Source organism: Scatophagus argus, chromosome 10, assembly GCF_020382885.2.
Source record: "Scatophagus argus isolate fScaArg1 chromosome 10, fScaArg1.pri, whole genome shotgun sequence".
In the NCBI taxonomy this organism is placed as follows: domain Eukaryota; kingdom Metazoa; phylum Chordata; class Actinopteri; family Scatophagidae; genus Scatophagus; species Scatophagus argus.
The window spans coordinates 22,170,472-22,188,549 of NC_058502.1; the positions used below are offsets into that span (position 1 = coordinate 22,170,472).

General features: G+C 40.0%; 1 protein-coding gene across 1 annotated transcript; it reads left to right on the forward strand.

Annotated features, from left to right (window-relative positions):
- Positions 1-1,989: 1,989 nt before the first annotated feature.
- LOC124066144 (E3 ubiquitin-protein ligase RNF166) lies at positions 1,990-16,831 on the forward strand. The gene is made up of 6 exons (XM_046402291.1): positions 1,990-2,532; positions 4,707-4,863; positions 5,458-5,570; positions 7,560-7,674; positions 8,247-8,354; positions 10,676-16,831. Exons 1-6 carry the CDS (start codon positions 2,336-2,338, stop codon positions 10,739-10,741), a joined length of 756 nt encoding a protein of 251 aa, XP_046258247.1. The 5' UTR covers positions 1,990-2,335; the 3' UTR covers positions 10,742-16,831.
- The last annotated feature ends 1,247 nt before the right edge of the window (positions 16,832-18,078 follow it).

Consider the following 18,078-nt stretch of genomic DNA (forward strand, 5'->3'; position numbering starts at 1 on the left):
ATCTTGACCCATCTGTGCTCTCCAATTTCAGACCTGTCTCCCACTTGCCTTTTCTCTCTAAGGTTCTAGAAAAAGTTGTTTTTATTCAATTACAGACATTCTTGGAGATAAATTTTGTTCTTGAGAAATTTCAGTCTGGTTTTAGATCCCGTCATAGCACAGAGTCAGCACTGTTAAGGGTGCACAATGATATTGCCCTGTCTGTAGATGCTGGGAATCCTGCTGTGCTGGTGCTACTAGACCTCACAGCAGCCTTCGATACAGTTGACCATGAAGTCCTCCTATCTCGCCTAGAGCAGCATGTTGGCATCCGTGGCACCGCTCTTCAGTGGTTTAGGTCATACCTGGCAAACAGGAGTTTTTCGGTCGCAATTGGTGACCACTGCTCCTCAAGTGCATCCCTCCCCTGTGGGGTGCCACAGGGATCTATTCTTGGCCCTATCTTTTCATTATACATGCTACCTCTGGGTTCAATCATAAAAAAACACAACCTCCCTTTTCACTTTTATGCTGACGATCGGCAGATTTATTTGCCCATGAGACCGAACAATAACACTGCACTTGCTGAGCTGTCGAGTTGCATCACCGATATAAAACAGTGGCTGGCACAGAACTTCTTGCATCTAAATGACAACAAAACCGAGTGCATTCTGTTTGGTTCACCATCCATGTTAAATATTTTCACCACAAACTCTGGTACTCTGGCCCCTTTTTTTAAATCACATGTTAAAAATCTTGGGGTAACATTTGACAATGGGCTCAAATTTGAAAAACAGATTAGCTCTGTTGTCAGCACAGGCTTTTTTCAGCTTCGTCTACTGGCAAAAGTGAAGTCTTTTCTCAGTCGGCAGGATCTTGAGAGGGCAATCCATGCTTTTATTAGTTCCAGACTCGATTACTGCAACGCCCTTTACGTTGGACTCAGTCAGACCTCTATTGCTCGTCTCCAACTCGTGCAGAATGCTGCTGCACGATTTTTAGTGGGCACATCCAGGCGTGAACATATCACCCCTGTGCTGGCGTCACTCCACTGGCTCCCTGTCCGTTTTAGAATTGATTTTAAACTTCTGTTGTTTGTTTTTAACGCCATTAATGACTTAGCCCCCCCCTACCTGGCAGACATTTTAACTTTTCGCAACTGTGGCAGAGCCTTGCGCTCTTCCGGTCAGCTTCTGCTAGAGGCCCCCAGGACGAGACTCAAACAGTGGGGCGATCGTTCCTTTGCCGTCGCTGGTCCCAGCCTGTGGAACAAACTGCCCGCCGACATCCGCACCACTAGTGATCTCAGCCTTTTTAAATCAAAACTTAAGACACACTTTTTTAGATTGGCCTTTTATTCCAACTAGGTATACACTTCATGTGTACTCACTCTGCCTGCTGCATCTTATACATTTCTGGAAGGTTTTTAACACTACAGCACTTTTATTTTCTTTTATTTATTTTCTTTTTATTGTATTTAAATTGTATTTTAGTTGTATTTTAATTTTAACTGCATTTATTTATCTATGTACCTGTTATGTATTGTTTCTAGAGCTTTGTTGTAAAGCACTTTGGGTACCGTCTGGCTATTGTAAAGGGCTATATAAATAAACTTGATTTGATTTGATTTTGATTATATGAACATTGAATAATAAGCCAAAAGGACAAAACCTAAATTGTTCTAATGGCGATACTTTTCTGTATATTTTCGTAGGCTCCCGTCAGTATGGGATGCACTGCCTTGACAACACGTTAGAAATAAATGGCGTATCAATCAGAATTAAAAAACAAGGTAACGCGATGTTCCCTTATTCAAACAGTTTGGCCCTGTCCGCTCACTATACACCCCAGAACTGGCCTCTGGGATTGTAGTTCCAAAGAAATGTCTTGTACTGATGAACACATGAACAGTAAGACTTCAGCCTCCATAAAGCAAAGCGTCTGGATAGCTTTTGCTGTAGCTTCTCTTGTTGTTAGCGAACGTTCGCTGGCGTTGCTCCAAAAGCGCTAATCTGCAAACCAAGTGGATCCGGCATTAGCTGCTTTCCAGTAGTTTACAGATTTAGATTTTTTAAATTCAGGTCATCCGCGTAGCACAGTGCTGACACTCGTCAACGAGCACTGCTCCCAATGTTTACTTCTCCGGCATGTCTTCTCCAGCCACAGAAAAGTAATGTTTTGGGTTATCGAGGGTAATTTTATGACAAGAAGATTGAAACGCCACCATGTTTGTACGGCATATATTCAAACTGCTGTACGGATAATGCACTAGCTAGCCGCGGTTAGAGCAGTTACAGACGGCTTCCTCTCTCGGGCTACGAGCTGTTGTCGACACTTACAGATCGTCTCCGGCTCCATGATGGCGATGTTTCGGAGCTTTGTCTCGGCGAGCACCCAGCTCCGCCAGCAGCAGCAGCAGCAGCAGCAGCAGCCGCCCAGCAGCGGCTCAGGCTCGCTGGCAGCCCCGGCTGAGGGCATCGAGAGCCAGTTCTCCTGTCCCATCTGCCTGGAGGTCTACCACAAACCCGTCAGCATCGCCAGCTGTGCTCACACGTAAAGTAGCCACTTCTTGTTTGGATGTTTGTATTGGTGTGTGGACACGCGGGAAGTTAAGGTGACATACGTTTGCTTAAGCAGACGGCGTCGTTTTTAATGCCCAGTATGTTGTATGTTTGGAACGGCTGTCCTCGCCGAGTCCATTTAGCCTTTATTGTTTACTGTTTGTTTTTCGGAGTAACATCTGTCACATGACACTGCTGTACTCCACCTTGGGCTGTTCTGTCCGTCACTACAGTTTAGATGCCTCATAACCGCCAGGAGACTTTTGAATGGGGTTATTTTTTCCCCCCATAAATCTTCTAATAATCATTTTGAAGCTTGAAATAAACATAAGAGAGCACTGACAATTTTTTTTTCTTACACCGTGAAATGTTATGGACATTAAATGGATTAAGACCAAAAATGTTCAATTATGTAATGTGTTGATGTAAGAAGTCAATATTGGCTCACATGTCTTGGTCCGATTTTACGCGTGTTAAACCTTTAATTAAGTGAATTAAGTGAAAGTATTAATACCACACCGTGAAAATACTCTAAATTAGTCTATTCCAAATCTTACTTAAGTTAAAGCCTCCAATTATTGTCAGCAGAATTGAATTATATTGCATAAAAAGTAAAAGTACTCATCATTCTGAACAATAGTCTGATTGTATTTTATTTTGAAGCAGAGTGTTTTCCAACTGTTCCAAGAAAGCATTTAAATAGTTGTTTTGGTTAAGAAGTAGGAGAATTGTTTCCACACAGAAAGAAACATTTAATTTTTTTTCCTTGCTGAGAGCAAATTCTTAATTATTGTTGATTATTAATATTATTTAAAAAATAACCAAATATGACGATACATTGTTTTTACTGGGTAATTTTTCGCACAACCTGAAAAATAGCCAGTGACAAAAGCTGTCAGACAAATGTAGTCGAGTAAAAAGTACATGTTTACATAAAATAAACATGCTCAAGTAAAGTACAAGTACCTCATCTCCGTACTGAATTACAGCACTTAGTGACACTGTGCCACTGGTTAAGTCCACATGTACTGGTTTAGTGAAACTGACACAACCCCATACTGCTTGTTATGTTGCTACGAACAGGGTTAGTTAGATGTCATTTACTTGCATGGCATTTATTAGCAAGTTATGGAATTAATCTAATCAACAGAAAATGCAGATTACACCTGTGCATTCCAGTGTAATGCTTCATTATTTTATTACAACCAACCTTAAAATAGACATTTCTAAAAACACTGTGTCGTGCACTGGCTGCGAGAGAGACAGCTGAAGTGGAACACACGTTTGGTAGTGTGCAGGAGTTAGTCACTTCCACAGAGACCCGGCATTGATTCCCAGGGAGCTCCCCAGTAGGTGAGTTCATGTGTTTGTGGCGCCTGTCACTCTGCAGCCTTCTACAGCTCTCCCCAGCTGACTGCAGCACACGCAGACTAAACAAGGCCAACCTTTTGCGAACCGGAATGAAAATGAATGAAAATAAAAAGCTCTCAGTCATCACAAACATTAAAAGTGAATGTTGTCACTCTGCATGTTGGCAGACCAAAGTGTTAGAAAAGTATGGGCTAAATAAGAGAATGAGAACTTACTCTTTTAATGTTTTATACCTAAATGAGGGGTTGCTATATAGAAACTAAACTCGAGGTTATCTTAAAAACCATTTGCAGTCATGTGACTGGTGACTTGAGAAATGTGATGGCATACTGACATATCGGCTCTTGTTGCCACAGGGATCTTACTTTATTTCAAATTAAACTTGAGAGGAGTAAGCCAGAGGCGTGTATTTCTAATCTGTCTCAGTCTGGAGCTGAAAGAACAACAAAGAGCAGAGCAGACTTCAGTTCTATTTCGAGTTAAAGAAAAAAAAGGAGCTATTTTTACACCTCTGCTGCTGATGAGGACGGATGAAACTTCAGGAAACACTGACACTGGCCCATACACACACACACACACACACACACACGGGAAACAGCTGGCCATGGACCAACTCACCTTTAGACTGCATGTGGTATGTCAGACTCTCAGTGTCTTCGGTTACGCTCCATCACCCTTTTTACCTTCAGCTGTCTAACCTTTAGGATAATGTGAGCTGAGATGGGAAAGAGAGGAGCAGTGCTTGCTTATTCCTCACTAACTTTGAACTTAAGCGTTACTCGCCTGCTTTCCCAGGTTCTGTGGGGAGTGTCTGCAGCCATGTCTTCAGGTGACCTCGCCCCTCTGCCCTCTCTGTCGTGTGCCCTTTGACCCCAAGAAAGTGGAGCGTTCCTCCAGTGTGGAGAAGCAGCTGGCCTCGTACAAAGCACCCTGCAGGGGCTGTAGCAAAAAGGTAGATATCCACCGTCCGTTATCCACCTTAGAAATCGTTAATCATACTGTGACTTTCTTGTGTAAGTAATATACACAATGCGTATTACGTTTTATTTTTGCGGCATATACAGGAAATTGTTTGTTTTTACAGTTGAGAATTTTACGGTGCCCTGTGGTGCGAAACAAACACAGGCACTTGTAAAAAATAAACTTAAGTAATTAATAACAGTGCAAGAAGAAATCATTAACAAAGCAAACTGGCTAAAATTTAGAATTCATTCTAAGTCAAATCTGTAATGTTTTACAACTGTTATGATGATATAATTCATCAGAGTGTTTCTGAGTCTGTTGTAATGGCCAGACTTTGGTAAGGAAGTAGTTAATTTTTGTTGTCTTCTTGATATAGTCTGATGAAATATGTGATCTGCTGCTTTCTACCAGTTCCTGATTTACAGCCTGTTTATGATGTCACATGTGACACAGCAGCAGAAAAACAGAAAGAAAAGCTCATATACTGACGATGGGAAAGGAGTCAGTCGCCTGTTTCAGTGGCTTTGGTGTTAAAATGGTATTATTGATGTACAGTCGTGTGTGTGTGTGTGTCTGTTCTCAGGTGGCTTTGGTAAAGATGAGGTCCCACATCGCTTCCTGTTCTAAAGTGCAGGAGCAGATAGCCAACTGTCCCAAGTTTGTCCCTGTGGTACCCACTTCCCAGCCTATACCAAGGTACACACACTCTGACCATGTCCATGCTTTGCTGACTGAATCTAAAAATGCTGTTGACATGCAAAAACGGTGTGTGCTCACATTAGCATTTTCAGATTATTGTCAACTCTCTAGCTGCACTGAAATTTCTAAACAGCCAGCCAAAGTCTTTTTGCATTTAACGACTACACCCCCCCCCCGAGACCCAGCCACAGAGGAGCTATCAAAGCCTGGCTGGAGCTGCAAGTTGTATTAAACAAACTTACCATTGTTTATTACTGGTTAAAATAACAAGTCATAGCAATACTCATTTATCTTGTATGGACAGAAAACCGCTGTGTCATGTTTGGGCCCTGTCACACCTGAGGGGTGTACTATGAAGCAATGGGTTCTATTTGGGTTCTACTATGAAGCCTCAAGCCAGGGTCTTCAGTGTCACAAAGGTGACTCTCTTTCAACCAGATCGCCGTGGTAACTCATGCTGCACACCTAACCTGGTTCGGATGAGGTTGTTTTAGAGTTTCAGATTAAAAGGCTCTAAACAGACCTGCCCTTTCATTATTTCGCTGGTGATATTCTCTGTGTACGATTCTCAACTGAGGGAATATGTCATATGCAAACTTTATCCAATGCAATTCTTGAGTATAATTTTGAAATATACTGATCAAGTTTAAAGTTTAGGAGCTCTACATGGTGCAGTTATCACAGTGAAACAAGCAGGACATTGAGAATGCCCTGGGGGGGGGGGCAAAGATTTCTGCCAGCATTTCTCACTTTCCTTATTAGCAGCAACAGTGTTGCTTTTTGATGTAAATGTTCTTATTTTGTGTTCTTCATAGCTCTCCAACCCGTTCCTCTTGCCTGAAATAGGTGGCACGTGATCGGTCCGCCTCGTGCGGAAGACGAGTCGAATGACGGACCAAACGCCCTGTTTTATTGGAATGTGCATATAGCCTGAAGCAGCAAGTGTGTGTTAACAAAGGCGCTTGATAATCACCATTTGTGATACTCATTATCTTTTATTTTTTCAGGTGTTGTCACATTAGCTCACACAAAGAAAGCCTGACTGTGTCGAATTGACATCATACTATACCCTCCCCCCCCATATTATTTATTTTATGATTCAACATGTCGTTAAAAATCTCATCTTCATACATCATTTTTTTGTTGTTTCCATTCAGTCACCTGGCTGATAATTCCTAATCATCGGGTTTGATATTTTACATAACTTAAATTTTCCCTGAAAAGTTAAGCCCAATAAATATTTTCCACTATTAAAAAGACACTCTAGTCATATTCTGGGTTATTAACTAATCAGCTGACAGTCATCTGAGCAGGACAAAGTGCACAGTGTGAATACAGAATGCAGCTTGTTATTGTTGTGCAGCTGATGGTTAAACAGGTAACAAGTGACAGAGGGAAAATGCTGCTGCTCTTCACTGAGAGCTGCCTGCCTTTGTTTGCTATTACCAAAGCTCATATGTGTGGACACAAACTCGGCTGACAGGTGATCCAGCTGTGATCTTCTGCCGCCGTCATTCAAATCAGACATTGCTTCGTATGACCCTGAGGATCTGTGAGGATGTCATTTCTCTCAAAACACCTCTCCTCGTTTCCTCTCTTCACGCATGGTTTCCTTGTGTGTCTTCATGCGTGCTCGGTGAAAAGAATAAGACGCAAGGTGAAGACGCAAGTGAGGGAAGCGGGATGTGCCCTGAGTTGGCAGCAGAGCCTGTTGGTGACAGAAGTCACTCTGATTGGCTGTTCAGCTCAGCGAGTCAGTGATGAGAAGAGACGGCGAAGACAACGTATGTGCTAGTTGGCTGCTGGCTGTAGTCTTTGCAATGTGTTCAAGTGCAACTTTTCGTCCCAGGCAAAGGCCGCCTGAACTGACGCCACAGTCAGTCTTTGCCACTGTGAAGTCGGTTTTGTGCCTTGGGGGGGAGGTTGTGATTTTTAGCCACAACAAGCTTGCATTAATTCATGTCTTCTCTTTGTGCGTGTGTGTAGCAATATTCCAAACCGGTCAACATTTGTGTGTCCGTTCTGTGGGGCCAGAAACCTGGACCAGCAGGAACTGGTGAAGCACTGTATGGACAACCACCGTAATGACCCTAATAAAGTGGTAAGTAACCACTCTGTAGTGTTCCTGATTACATCATTATCTTTAGACTAACTCAGGTGATCCTAAATCACCATAAATGCCTCAACTCTGTCTGAGAAACAGCACTTTTTACTGCATGAAGGGTTCTCAGGTACATTGTAATCTAATGTTAGTAACATTTAAACAACAGTTACATAACCGACTTATTGATTGTCTAAAACAAAAGGGTTTGAGTGTGGTCAAGACCTAACTTAACTGTTCTTCTTCTAGAATTTAATTACAAACTAAATAAGATAAGACAAAAAGCCTTGTTAAGAAATGAAGACTGTCCATGGACGACCTAGAGTGCTTTTAAACTGAAACACAAAGTCTTGATTTGTATCAACAGAGTACTGAAGTAACTTTAACAGGGCAAACGGAATGGATCAAGTTGAAACCTCATACCGAAGTACTGCGAAATGTAACGTAATGTTGGACAGCGTCACCTGCACCAGCTTGCCACTGATGGAAGTTCTCTCTTGTTGATGTCGGTTGGAGTAGTTGGTGATGGTGGTTTTCTCTAGACTGCTAAAGCTGTGTGTTTGTATCTCCAGGTGTGTCCAGTGTGTTCAGCTATGCCATGGGGAGACCCCAGCTATAAAAGCTCCAACTTCCTCCAGCATCTCCTCCACAGACACAAGTTCTCTTATGACACCTTTGTTGTAAGTCCAATGCTGAGATTTTGATTGATTTGTTTGGGAAGAACAGATAACAGAAACCTCACTTTGTAACGAACTGAATTTCTATCTTTTGTTGTTGTTGAATGCCAGAGGGTGGTATTTTTTTTATTGAACTCTGGATTCTTCAATTTTGGTGAATATTATTTGAACTTATCTCTCCCTAACCAGCAAAAAGCCACCAAGTCAAGCATTTATTGTTATATAGAGAGAAGTACTGGGACACATGACCATTACACTAAACAGGGACTTTAATGACATTCTAAATATATGGACACCTTCGCAGCTGTAACAGCCTCCACTCTTCTGGGAAGGCTTTCTGTGAGACTTTGGAGTGTTTCTGTGGAAATATTCATGCTGCCCATTCATGCAGTAGAGCATTTGTGAGGTCAGACACTGATTTTGGACCAAAAGGCCTGAATCACAATCTCTGTTCCAGTTCATCCCAAAGGTGTTGGATGGGGTTGAGGTCAGGGCTCAGTGTGGGCCAGTCAAGTTCTTCCACACCAAACTCATCCAACCATGTCTTTATGGACTTTGCTTTGTGCACTGGGACACAGTCATGCTGGAATAGAAAAGGACCCAACTGTTGCCACAAGGTTGGAAGCATAGCATTGTCCAAAATGTCTTGGTATGCTGTGAAGATTTCTCTTCACTGGGAGTAAGGGGCCGAGCCCAACCCTGAAAATCAGCCCCATAAAGCGGATAAGAGCTTTTGTTTACACAGTGTATAAAATGTAAATGACAGTTGTCAGGGCATAAAACCTAATATCTATTGATCTTTACAAACCCAGATATGATAATCTAACAATAGCATAGCCATCGCTTGCTGGAAGAAAAATGCTTAAATTGAAAATTGAATCAAATTATGACATTAAAATTGAAAGTCAACTTGGATAATCATAACACATTTACCAAATGTATGTCCAGTGATGTGTAAATATAACTCCAACTCACTCACTAGCTATGTGTATATGGAGCCTAACATTCCTAGTCCTAAGAGAATAAAAAATGTATTATTTATTTTATTGTGTATCCCACTTAGATACTAGATTTCTTTTTCCTGAGAGTCTTTGTCGAGGTGAATGTAAAACAAAAATTGCATTAAAAAACATTAGGACACATATCCTATATAAAAACAACACAAGTGACATAGAGGCCATAGCAGCAATGACTCAAAAGCATTTCACCTTGAGTAGAGAGTTTAGTAAAACAACAGCTAGTCTGTTTCAGGGCTGTTTGTAAAAGACCTTTCAAGGTGTTCAAAGGGGAGAGTGCTTCTAAGGTAATGGATTTCTGCAGCTTATCCCATGCTCAGGGTGCATAAAAGAAGAAAGTTTCACTGAGCTCTGAGTGCACCCTATCTGCGCATTTTGAAGTGCATATTTAATGACTTTTAAGACCTTTTTGATACCACTAAATGAAAACAAATATCATACCAGCAAAAGATATACTGTTATTGAATTTTATTTGCACAACCATCAGTCTTAAGACACTGAATAGAGAAAGCCCTGTCACTACAACGTCCTATCCTAAAATCACTAAAATGTGTCCGTAAAACTCTCTCAACAACAATGTGTACAGTTTATGCAGAATTAGGTTTGAATTATTGAACCTTACATCAGTGTTTTTATGACTTTAAAGTTACAGCTGGTAAATGTGGAGATAATTTTATATTTATTTATATCTGTATTTCATATATTCCTTTACATAGATCTGGGTAGTTTGTGGGGGACCCACAATGCCTTATAATAATAATAATAATAATAATAATATCATAATGTATTGATTCTACTTTGTGTTGTTTTCATCTTTACACATTAACATTAGGTAGCCACAGACTGGAGAAAAACTTATTTCATTCACTGTTTTGCAGCTTTTAAGTGTGAATCAATCAGCACAACTTATAGCAAAAGGCTTTGAACTTTGAAGCTTTGAAGGCTTTTTTTTTATTGGCTTTCTTGCATGACATACTGTATACTTTAGTGATTACTGGATATTTAAATGGAAAGCGCTTAAAAATGTATATTTCAACCAGATTATGTAAACTTTGATTATTCTGTTTCTTAATCTGAAAAAAGGAAGGAAGAAAAAGCTTCCATAGCTGTTCTGATCAGATGTGCATGGGGATCCAGAACAGACTGGATCACATCCCACAGAAACAGTTGACCTGAAACTGAGAGGATTTTAATCAGAATGAAAAAGTGTGTGTCTGTAACTGCAGCTACCTCCCTAAATAATGGACAGTCAAATGTTTTAATTAGATTATGGTTTCAAGCTGCTGTCCATTTTTTATATTTTGTCAGGACTACAGCATTGATGAAGAGGCAGCACTGCAGGCAGCTCTGGCATTGTCACTGGCTGAGAACTGACACGACCACCATCCTCTCACTGTTAGCACCAACTCCACCATTACTGCACGGCTGCTGGTCCTCCAGAGCTCAGAAGGTACCGTGCAGCCAACAGACACACCTGACCCAGCCAGCTTCAAACAGTCTGTCAGTTCCTTTTCACACCAAGGATTTTCCGTGGCGTAGCAGTACAGCCGGTTTGGCACGTTACGAAGCGACAGCAGTTTCTTCTCTGCTTCATTTTGTTTTGATCATTTGAAGACAAAATGAAGACCTGTGAGTTTGGACCGGATCCAGTGGCCGTATCAACATAACCCACATTAAGAACCCATCACACTTTAAAAATCCACCAACCTTGGAAACAGTGCATTCTCTCACAGCCAAAGTTCACCTGACAGCTGCCATCTGGTCCACCACAGCATGAGAAGGGCTACCTCCCTGGAAAAATGTCTTCGTCTTTGAGTTTGAAACATCCTGAAGCCTGCTGACTCTAAAACCCTCACCAGTATTCTAGTTTCTGTGCTTGTGACTGCTGTCACTCATTGTGACTCTGAGAGATAGAGAGCGGAGAGACATCCCGTTTCCACTCACTTGGCAAATTCATGTTTTTTAAAGAGTTAATAAACAGTAGCGAGACCACAAGAGCTCATTAGTATGCATATAAGCAGACAAAATTAAACTATAAAACACAACGAATCAGTAGCTTCTCTCATTAGTTGGTATGCGGTGGTTTGTGACCGACAAACCCAAATGTATTGGTTAGAAAAGCAGCACTGGCAGACTGGCTGACCATATACACAACAGAAGTGAAGAGTTTATTCTGTTGCTCAGCTATGTAGGAGCTGACTGAGCTGCTTATGGTCACACCTGTAGTCCTGCTGTCCGTGGCATCTTCCAGTGGTCAGGGTCTGTAGGTTAGAGGTAAGGATCCCTCAGAGAAGGTCCCAGAACATCATGCATGGACAGACCGAAAATCCATGCATTTATATGTCACAAAAGAAAGCTCTATGTTGGCCTGTCACGATAACTGCTTATGTAGGATGATATATTGTCCAAATCATAATTGCGATAAACAATTCTTTTGGTCATTTTGCTACCATTTTAAGCCAATGATATAGTTTTAATATAATAGCATGATAATGGAAGTATGAGCCTTCAAAGAGCAATGGACATTCAATTCTTCTTATTAGAAATGGGATGTAAAAAATTATTGAAGTTCCCCTCCAGTCATATCTGTGTTTTTCTTCTCGTTCCTGCAGTTGAGCGTTGGCGCTTTGCTATGCAGAATGATTTATGTGCAGAGTGTGACACGATAAGGCTGTTTGCTCATTCATCACAAATAGTATGTAACCAATCCTGATCCAGTATTCAGGATATACAAGTCTGATGTGGAAACTTGGAAGTCTCCAGTGCACACACACTGAGACATCAGCAGTGTAATATGTGATATGAGAAACAGTTTAAGGATATTCAGCAAAAACCATTACGTACGCACATTAAAGTATATATGCCTTAATGCATATGAGGAGGATATCCTGAAAAATATCCTAAACAAATAAAACAGAAATAAAATAAAATCAAAAACAGTCAATAAAATGGACTCTGGCTCTGTTAAGAAAAAAAGTTACTTTAAATGCAATAGGCAACATAAAGGTCAACAAAACAATGTACAACAACATTTACGAATTGATTAGTCGATAAGGTATGTGCTTTAAGTCAATAAGGCAGTTATCGTGACAGGCCTGTCTCCACGTTCCTTACATGATTTGGCTTTATAGTTTCACTGCCGTGACCTGATGGGCCACACTGCTTCACTCAGTTTGTCAATCCTGATGTGTGTGCGTGTGCGTGTGCAGGTGACAAACATCTGTCCTGACGTTCTTCATTAGTTTGGGAGACTCTGGAGAGGACACATAGACTGACAGCTGTCCCTGTAATACTATATTGGAAAAAAACTATCATAAAATCCAAGTTGAGCAGCTGCTGCAGAACATGCTGTATGATTAACTAAGGTACAAATATGATACTGACAGATCATAGGAGCGTTTTAAAATGACAATAAGTAATTCAAATAAAAGCAGCAGATCTTAAGGAAGCTCACTGTTATCTTACTAAACCTTACTCTGTATGCTCTACGTATGAATAGAAATATATTCTGTGGAACATAAAATTCCAATGAGCTGGAGATTTTATATTTTTATTGATTTTATGTTATTCTATTTTATTGTTATTTTCTATGCACACAAAATGGAAATTGCTCAACAAAACAATTTAAGTGAAATCCACATTTTTTCTGGGGTGAAATGTTACAGATTTTTGATACCAGTAGCTCAGATGGCTGATTGAAGGACAACCCACCCAGCTCATTATTTATAACCACCTCGGTTCAGTATTCAGTCCTGTTCTGCCAGCATTGCACATCCTGCCGTACCACAGCACTGTGGAACTCAAGGCCTCTGTCTCTCTGCTGTCTTTCTTGCTTGCTTCTCCAAAATAATATGATATTTTATGTTTTCTACCACATAAAAATAACTGAAGACCAAGTAAATTACCAGAGACAGACTTAATCCTAATGTACTCTTTCCGCATCCTCCTCACAAAGTTGAAATCTCATCTCTTGCCCATGTCCAAAAGGATCTGTGTCAACTGTTTGCATCTGTGTTTATGTTTGCAGAGGCTCAATGTAGTATGAACAGAACTGTGTCCACTGTCCATGTCCACATCTGTTTTGGACTTCTTACTGGAGCTGGAGACATGAAAGGTCAAAATCAGTGTTGTGGAACTTTCATCTTGGCTCAGTGATGATAGTGTGACAGGTCAGGTCACATCATGGTCAGTCTTGATGTCAGATGCTAATGTCAGGAGGTTAGTCTTGGTAATATATAATCTCCAAAGGGAGCGGCATTGTCAGAATAGTCAGGTTACCCGTTACTGTTGTGAATGATTGAATTCAACAATGCTCTTCAGTTCATTGGTGGATCTTGTTTACTGTGATGTTGAACAAGTTTCACATCTTTAGATGGTGAATTAGTATTTTAGTCATAATTGTGAGATTGCAACATGAAAAGGAAGGACTGACAACTGATAAAAGGCCTGGAGGTTCAGCCGCGGCTTATCCATTACACCCCATCCCAGCTTTGCTGGGGGTAACAGGAGAGACCTCAAGGGAAGGCAGACGCACCCATGAAGGATCATTTACAATGTCCATGACAGGTTAGAATGCCAACAATAGCATCATGAGCTCCTCAGTATGTTAACATTAACAATAACTGACATTAGCACACCATTCACGAGTCATTCGTTTATCATGAATATTTGCACTTATCAGCATTTTTTTTGTACGATATTGATCTGTGGGTACAAATGGATGGAAGTGCTGGATGGAGGTCAGACCTCCATTTTACTGTTGTCTGCTCCTTCAGCTCTTGCTACAAGGAATATTTTTATGATCCATCTGCCATGATAGATGAGTCTAAAAAGATATATTTTTGGAAAATGTCTCTGTTTAAAACCACTGGATCAATGTCGGACCTGGGTCAGATATGTGTCTGCAACCTTTCGGGCATAATAAAGTTGTCACACTTGAATTGCTGTTAAACACATTTACAAACACACTTAAAAGAAACTTTTACAGGACTAGAGAGACTGGGACTACTTTAACACGGATGTTTTCTGTAGTTTAACCAATAGATGGCAGTCCTCCTCAATACATGCAGAGCCATACTTAAACCAACACACACGGAAATTTCACTTTCTATGAAGAAGTAACCTAAGTAATGTTTCCACAGAAGGATGCATTCATCATTTGCACTTTAATACACTCAGTTTTTAATGGTAATTGGAAATTGTATTTGTATATTCTTAACAATTGTTTAATGACTTTGTGTTTTGTTAAAAATAAGTTGACACAGATCTTGTAAGTTGTAAAAAGTGTCAGGTTATTTGATGTACCCTTAACTTTGTTTTGTGTGACAAATCATTGAAATATTTGATGACTGAGTCCTTAAAGGTCCAGTGTGTAGGATTTAATGGCAGGTAGAGCTGAAGTTGAATATTGCAAACAGCTGAGTACCCCTTCCCTCGCTCTGCCCTTCCAAGCGTGAAGGAGAAAACACAAAAAATGTGAAAGGCCGTCTCTAGAGCCAGTGTTTGGTTTGTCCATTTGGGGCTACTGTAGATACCTGCTCCCTAAATCCTACATACTGCTCGTTTAATTTAAATGGGCAGCATGTCCCGTTCTTTTTCTTTCATTCATGTTTTTGTTGTCAAAATTGTCAAATTTGAATTGATCAGGAATTTTCTTTATGCAACCCCAGAGCTGGGGGTTGCACGCTCCAACTGTAAGAGCAAGTCATGTGTAGAGGAATTCTAATAACAAGGTCATGTGAGGAAAAAGAAATTGTTATCCTATGTTCACGACATGGTGTAATTAATGGTAAAGAGGCAAACGCTTGCAAGCATTCACATCGGTTAATGATTCACTTCAGGGGTATGCTAGCAGAGTCCGTCAGACGATGGTTACAAATGCTTTGCGTTGACAGTATAGATTTACATTTTTTTAAAACTGGGTCGAACTACCTTAAACAACAGACTTAAGCTGACGTGAAAGGTTCTAAGTTTGCTTGGTTTTCTGGTGAAAACATATCTTTATGTTACATAAAACGTTACATTTCGTTTCCTGTTATGATTATAACTTGGATGTTCTTGTGAAATTCATCTGAATCTTAAAGGACAGTTCAGCCCAAAATCAAAACTGTGTATTTTCCTCTTAGTTGTAGAGCTGTTTATCCCTCTAGATAGTTTTGGTGTGACTTGCAGGCGGGATTTAAAAAAAAAAAAAAGTCATAGGATTAGTTAATTAAGCTATCAAAGTTGGCTAATGTTACAGCTTAGCTGAGTAGGACGCCATTAGCATTGACATCCTGCCCTGTCACAAGCACAAACGTCTAGTCCACGAGTAGATGTACATTTCCTTCTCTTTGGTGATATTGAATAGTTTGATAGAAAGAAAATAGTTCCTACATAAAATGGTTCCCAACCACGTCTGTGAATTATCTTAAGTAACCGGATCATGATTTCTCGAAAGAGACACTGCTATTGAGTTTTTCAAATGTACAAGTATACAGACACAAGTGAAGTGTCATGTGAACTCTGCAACTCACACTAAAACAGTCAGGATGGATGAATATGCACTTTTAGTTTTGGGGTGAACCGTCCCTTACAATTAAGACACTACAGCATCTCAAAATGGTGTTGTAATTCAAAGATTAAAGTAGAATTAAAGCTGTGTTCAGACTGAACATAAAGCTGATAATTTTTCAGAATATTGACCCGAATTAGACTGCAGGTGTGTTTTTGCATTTGTGACTGCAGATGTTAGCAGTAGCTAGCTAGCAAAGTATGCAATATAACATGCCTGTGCTGGGTGACAATTTAACTCCTGTTTGATATCAGATTTAAAACCAGGATTATTTTTTTCTTTTATTTTGTGCTTTTATTTTTGACTTCATTTTTCTTGTCTCTGTAAATCTTTTGCTCATGTCGATGCATTTTGGAGATTTCATACACATTTTTTTCACTTTAATTTGTACTGCCTGTGCAAGTTGTGCATTCTTTTGTCTTTGCATTCACGTGATCAGATGCTTGTCTTCTAAAATAAGCTTCAGGTCCAGTCTAAACGCTAAACATTATTGAAGAATCCTTCTGTCTTTCATATCAAGATTTTTTTTTTTTTTCGAATGCTGTTTTCACAAGCAGATATGTTATGTGAACAAACCAACAGAGTGATATAGCCCACTAGATGGCGATGCTGATTGGGTCAATTAATTCATGTGGCTCTTCCTCTGGTGGCGTATTGTGAATAACAACATGAGTTATATTGAGCAGCATAGCGTGTGAGGAGCTTGTGCCAAAAACTAAAAGAAACTATCTGTAATGCAATATTGTGTTTAATTGGTGAAAATAGATCTTGCATCATGATTGGGATTAAACAGGTTGTTATATTATTTTTTTGGCCAGATCGCCCGCCCCTTGTCAGTATTACTCTTCCATAAAGTGCATTTCTTGCTCGAAAATGAAAACGTTTCACATAAATGAAAACTGAAAGCTTTATATTTGAGTAGATTTCAGCTTCCTTCCCTCACACAAACAGAATTATTTCTTCTGTTTGTTGTTTTTTTTTATATACACGTTATAATAGCAATCTTTTATAAATGTTTGTTACCTTATCACTTCGGTAGCAGAATTCCTTGATTCTAACTTTGTTACAGTTTGTGTTCTCCATGCTTATCTGCTTCTTTTGAACTCTTCTGTTGAACATATTTCTCAAAGAAATGTAAATAATCTGTGTTTAATCCTTGTTTTTGTGAAATGGCTCATCACCGATGATCTTTAGAGGAGGTGCATGGAACCTGTCTGCCTTGTAATGGTTAAAAGATTAATTCAGCTTTCAAAACAATACTCACATGCCTTGTGTATGTTGAAATGGATATGGGTCATTGTAGCACTATTTCACTACATGGCAGATATGAAACTTTAGTTGAAGCTAATATGAGGCTTCAGCAGTGTGAGGGACCCAAATCAAATGAGCATAAAGAGCTGATTTGGAACTTATAACTAAAGTAAGTATAACTCAAAGTTCTAGAGTCGTATATAGTGGCAGAAAGAGGAGTCCATGGCTAGATGCACGTCTGAATGTCATATAATGTTCTTGCACTGCAGAGTTAAAACTACATTAAAAAATGACTACTTGTGAGCATTAGTGAGTTTTATGGATAAGGAGGAAAGCTATAATGATATAAGTACCGGTAAGCGTGCTTGTAGTTTTTTCTGTGCTCACAGAGTAATCCCTGTTTAATGTTGCTAATGATGCACTTTTCATTTTCAATATCACACCTGTAGTGGATGTGGATCCGTCTGAGAATATGGAGCATTTCAGATAGACCAGTGCAAGAAATGTTGAGAAGCAACAGAGATTAGCCCAGATATGATGTTAATGAAACTGGTCTTCCATCTTTCTTCTGGTAATTCACTTCGACTCTGGAAGACCCCCACTTGCTTTGGCTAACTCAAACTGCTTAATCATCATTAGCTTTAGAATGCATTTTGACTCTGAGATCAAGATCTGAAGATACAGCAGTTTTGGCAGCTTGTTGAATGCTACATGGCTAGTAAGGCAGCCAACTGACCACAAACTCTTTTCAGTGTACATATGGCATCTGAGGGCTGTGAGAGACTGCAAAGATCCAAAGCTATTCCTTATTTAGTACCAACACTCTGGTGCAACTATATAGAAGCACAGCAAATACTGTGTTTAGTCTGATGATTCCATTGGCAAATACACTCAACAGGTGAAGACC

What these genes read in the sequence shown, in the direction of transcription:
- LOC124066144 (XM_046402291.1), top strand. Translation starts at nt 2,336, where the DNA reads ATGATGGCGATGTTTCGGAGCTTTGTCTCGGCGAGCACCCAGCTCCGC. An exon ending in ATCGCCAGCTGTGCTCACAC is followed by an intron (nt 2,533 to 4,706) that starts GTAAAGTAGCCA and finishes CTGCTTTCCCAG; the next exon opens with GTTCTGTGGGGAGTGTCTGC. An exon ending in ACTTCCCAGCCTATACCAAG is followed by an intron (nt 5,571 to 7,559) that starts GTACACACACTC and finishes GCGTGTGTGTAG; the next exon opens with CAATATTCCAAACCGGTCAA.